This window comes from Myotis lucifugus, unplaced genomic scaffold, assembly GCF_000147115.1.
Source record: "Myotis lucifugus unplaced genomic scaffold, Myoluc2.0 scaffold_571, whole genome shotgun sequence".
NCBI lineage: Eukaryota > Metazoa > Chordata > Mammalia > Chiroptera > Vespertilionidae > Myotis > Myotis lucifugus.
This window is the reverse complement of record NW_005871619.1, coordinates 392,892-397,333: the sequence shown is the minus strand read 5'-3', so window position 1 is coordinate 397,333 and position 4,442 is coordinate 392,892. Positions and strand designations below refer to the sequence as shown.

The following is a 4,442-nucleotide window of genomic DNA, read 5'->3' as shown; positions in this document are numbered from 1 at the left end:
GCACAGTCCCCCACTTCCCTCTACACACAGACTCGGGGAGACCAGGATCCCAGCATAGAGAGTGGGGTCTCCATGCACCCCAGGGCTTGGGGATGAGAGGCAGGGGGCTCCACGCTATCCTGGAGTGAATGTCCCCTGCCACTTGGAGACGCCTGTGGCTCAGGAGCAAACAGGGGACCGTTAGGTGTGGGGAGACGGGAGGCAGCATCCCCCAGGCCCCTGGAAGCCAGCGCCTGCCCTCCCGCCACTGTTGGTCACCCAGGCCTGGTCAGACCGCTGGGGAGCCCGGGAGGGGTGCTGCAGGAGGGGTGCTGCGGTCTGCAGTCAGGTCCAGGCAGCCCTGGTGCCTGAGGGCCACTCTGAGATGCTCCCTTTGTTTGGACAACAGCTCCTTGTGGTGGCTGCTTTTCTGCACTTTCCAAGTCAAGAAACTGAAGTGCAGGAAGGGCCTGAACTGGGTAAGTCAGTGTTACAGAAAAACCGGAGAAGAACCAAGCAACGCTTAGACTCTAAGCGTTCTCAACCTGTAGGTCGCGACCCCTTTGGGGGTTGAACGACCCTTTCACAGGGGTCGCCTAAGACCATCCTGCATATCAGATATTTACATCACAATTCATAACAGTAGCAACATTACAGTTATGAAGTAGCAACGAAAATAATTTTATGGTTGGGTCACAACATGAGGAAGTGTATTTAAAGGGCCAGAAGGTTGAGAACCACTGGCTTAGAGAGATGGAGTTACATTTATTATTACGCGCGGCCCAGAGGAAAATGTCTCTCAAATTCTGGGTGAAATCACACAGGAAGTTTCCCATATTTATACTCTCTTACCCTCTTTGTCTCCCCAATATGGAGTTTTTCCGGTTCCCTTTGGAAGTTCTTAAAGGACCCTATGTGCTGGTGCTTTGAGACCTTGACCAAAGGTTTGGCCTGACACCAGCACTGATAACTTCGTCTGGAGAAGGTTTAATGGCCTCTCTGGAATGGGAGTAGTCTTATTTTCCTTATTATTTAAGCCAGCAAGCATTTACAGAAGCCAGAAATAGCAGCGTTAACATTTCAAACAGCAGTTTTTATATAAGACGGATGCTTCATCAGGACTCAGACCCCAGCCGGCCACTCTCGACAAGAACCCTTTCCCCAGCCCACGGAGCCCGAGTGTCCTGCCCTTGGAGCTGTCCCAGCCTCGGGCACTCGTCCGCCGGGGCTGCCGCCACAAAGAGCACAGACCGGGTCCCAACAACAGGATGTGTTCTCTCCCCGTCTGGAGGCTGGAGTCCAAGGTCGAAGTGTGGCAGGGCTGGCTCCCTGTGAGGCCGAGGGAGCACCTGCTGAGGCCGCTGCCCTGGGCAGCAGGAGGCGGGGCCTGTGCACTGCCTCCAGGAGGGGTCAGGCGGAGCCCCAGGGGCCGGCCATGCTTAGCGCTCCTTACGCTCCTCGAGGGCCCGGACAGGTACTCGCTCTGCTCCCTCGGTCACATCGTCCTGGGTTTTATATGAGATGCGCAGGGGAGTTCAGACAAGTCAAGCGACTGGGAGGCAGCCCCCGGTGCAGCTTACTTTGATCAGCGGAAACAGGAAAGCCATTCAGATTTCGGAACCACCTGGCAGCGCACCAGCCACCGTCTGTGGCAGGCGGATTTCAGAAATGCCGCCAGGAGGACCGCCCTGCACCGAGCCTTTGCCTTTGGATTTTTTTTTATTTTTTTTTAATTTTTTATTTTATTTATTTATTTATTTATTTTTTACCATTTTGTGTTTCGAGCTTCCCACCGGCTTGGCTTCACTGGCCCCCGAGGAGTCTTGGTAGGTCTGACAGGCCTGAATCCCAGCACCCCGCATGCACCCCCAGGCCTGACTGGCCTCCAGACATGCCCGCCCGTTGGCTGAGGACCCCCAGTTCGCTAAGCAGCGAGAACTGCCATGAATTGCAAACGTCCCCTCCCCTGACTGGGCATCCCTGCGGAATCTACGATCTCTCAGGCAGGCCTGTGGGGACAGTTCGCCTCCTTTCCTACTAATAGGAGTTCTTTCCCCCCCACCCCCCCCCCCCCCCCGAAAAGGAGAAAAAAAAAAAAAAAAACGGGCCCGCTGAAAAGTCAGCCTCCTTTTCAGGAAGAGGAAAGAAAAAGTGAATGCTCTCGGGTCCAAGTCTACACCCATCCTCTGGTTTACCCCATGGGCCTCTGTGAAGGGGAGGGAGCAGGTCCACTCTGAGATGCTCCTTTTAATCTGCCCAAAACGGCGGGCGGCTGCTTTTCTGCACTTTCCAAGTCAAGAAACTGAAGTGCAGGAAGGGCCTGAACTGGGTAAGTCAGTGTTACAGAAAAACTGGAGAAGAACCAAGCAATGCTTAGACTCTAAGCACCTTGGTCTCCCACGTCCAGCCTGCAGAGCGGGGAGGCAGTAAGTTTCCATTGTTTAAGCCACTGAGCCGTGGTACAGGGGCCCAGGACACTAACCCTCCAGGGTTTAGACCTAACCAGCTCCCCCCAATGCCACTGTTTGCTGGGGAGACCTGGCATCCGTGTCTCTAAGTAAAAATCTTAAGGCGTTGCCCTAACCGGTTTGGCTCAGTGGATAGAGCGTCAGCCTGAGAACTGAAGGGTCCTGGGTTCGATTACGGTCAAGGGCATGTACCTTGGTTGCAGGCACATCCCCAGTAGGGGGTGTGCAGGAGGCAGCTGATCAATGTTTCTAACTCTCTATCCCTCTCCCTTCCTCTCTGTAAAAAATCAATAAAATGTATTTTAAAAAAAAATCTGAAGGCGTAATCATTGAACACAGAAATCAGTGCCTCATTCCTCAGTAGAGCGAAGTTTTCCAGCCCATCTCTGAGGTGGCCCTGTGCCTCCAGCACCACAGCAGAGGGCGCCTGACCCCGGGCCTGAACCCAGACCAGGCCCCAGGGCTCCGATCTGACACCAACACCCACGTGTGTGGGTTCCCCCCCCCCCCCCCAAGGCACCAATGCTCTCTGCCTCGAGACAGCGCTGGATCCCCGAGACTGTTCCTGCCTGCCCATGCACCCTCCCATCCACAGGTTGTCACCTGTGTTTCTGACCAACTGACTCTAGATCAGAGGTGCCGAGGACCCCCTCCTTGGTTCTGAATAATTTGCTACAGCGGCTCACCGAACTCAGAGAGACACGGAACTTACAGATCACCGGCTTATCATAAAAGGATATAACACAGGAACAGCGCAGGGAAAAGTCACACCGGCCCGGCGAGGGGGAGGCACGGGCCTGCCACACCCTCTCCAGATTCGCTGCCCTCCCCAGACCTCCACCAGTTCACCAACCAGGAGCTCTCCGCACCTCGAACCCTGTCCTTTGGGGTTTTCACGGAGGCTTCAGCACAGAGGCATGATTGGTGCCATCACCGACCACCAGCCAGTGAGCTCCCTTCCCTGGAGGTTGGGGGTGGAGCTGAAAGTTCCGACTCTCAGGTCACAGGGCTTGTTCCCAGGCACCAGCCCCACCCAGGCGCAGCGTAAACATCACCCATTAACCCCGCACTCTCAGCTCTTAGGACAGCGATGGCGAACCTTTTGAGCTCGGCGGGTCAGCATTTTGAAAAACCCTAACTTAACTCTGGTGCCGTGTCACATATAGACATTTTTTGATATTTGCAACCATAGTCACATATACAAATTTTTTTATATTTGCAACCATAGTCAAACAAAGATTTATATTTTTGATATTTATTTTATATATTTAAATGCCATTTAACAAAGAAAAATCAACCCAAAAAATGAGTTCGCATGTCACCTCTGATACGCATGTCATAGGTTCGCCATCACTGTCTTCTTAGGAAGTTCTGTGACAGGAACAGAGACACCAACCAAAACACAGACTGTATTTCTCCCCCCCCCCCCCCCATATTTGTATCTATTGTGAAATGATCGCTAGTAAGTCTAGTTAACATCCAACCCCGTACAGAGTTACAACCTTTTCTTTTTTTCTTGTGATGAGGACTTTTAAGATCTTCTCTCTTAGCAACTCTCAAGTCCTCAGTCCAGGATTGTTCACGGTGGGGATGAAAGGTACAGCATGGTCACTGCACTCAGCCTATTTCTGTCTATTTCTTACCAGAAATCACAGGATCGCAGCGCAAAGCCCCACCACAGCCCCGGAGCGTGCACTTTACCGATCGAGCCGAGGTGTCCCAAAAGCCACCCCTTCCTGGCCACTGTGCCTTGAGCCGGATTCTGGAAGAGGGGGCCCCCTGGGCTCCCCCAGCAGCCACTCCTTTCCAGCGCCAGCACGGGGCTTAGTGAGCGGCACAAAGGGCGGCATCAGAAACTTGCCTCTATGGCTCCTGCTTGGGACACCGGCCGGTTTACCAGGAAACCCTCCAGACGAGCTACGGCAGCCCTCCCCCGGCCGCCTCACCTGCGAGCGCTGCAAGACTTCGGGACGGAGCCTCCGCAGATCACCCCTC

General features: G+C 53.9%; 1 protein-coding gene across 1 annotated transcript in view; it reads right to left on the bottom strand.

Moving 5' to 3' along the window:
- Nucleotides 1-4,442, bottom strand: part of LOC102428439 (interferon-induced GTP-binding protein Mx2) — a 45,530-nt gene that overhangs the window by 28,027 nt on the left and 13,061 nt on the right. The window contains exon 3 of the mRNA XM_014446768.2: nucleotides 15-20. Within this exon, the coding sequence (XP_014302254.2) occupies nucleotides 15-20 (6 nt within the window). The remainder of the gene's footprint in view (nucleotides 1-14; nucleotides 21-4,442) is intronic.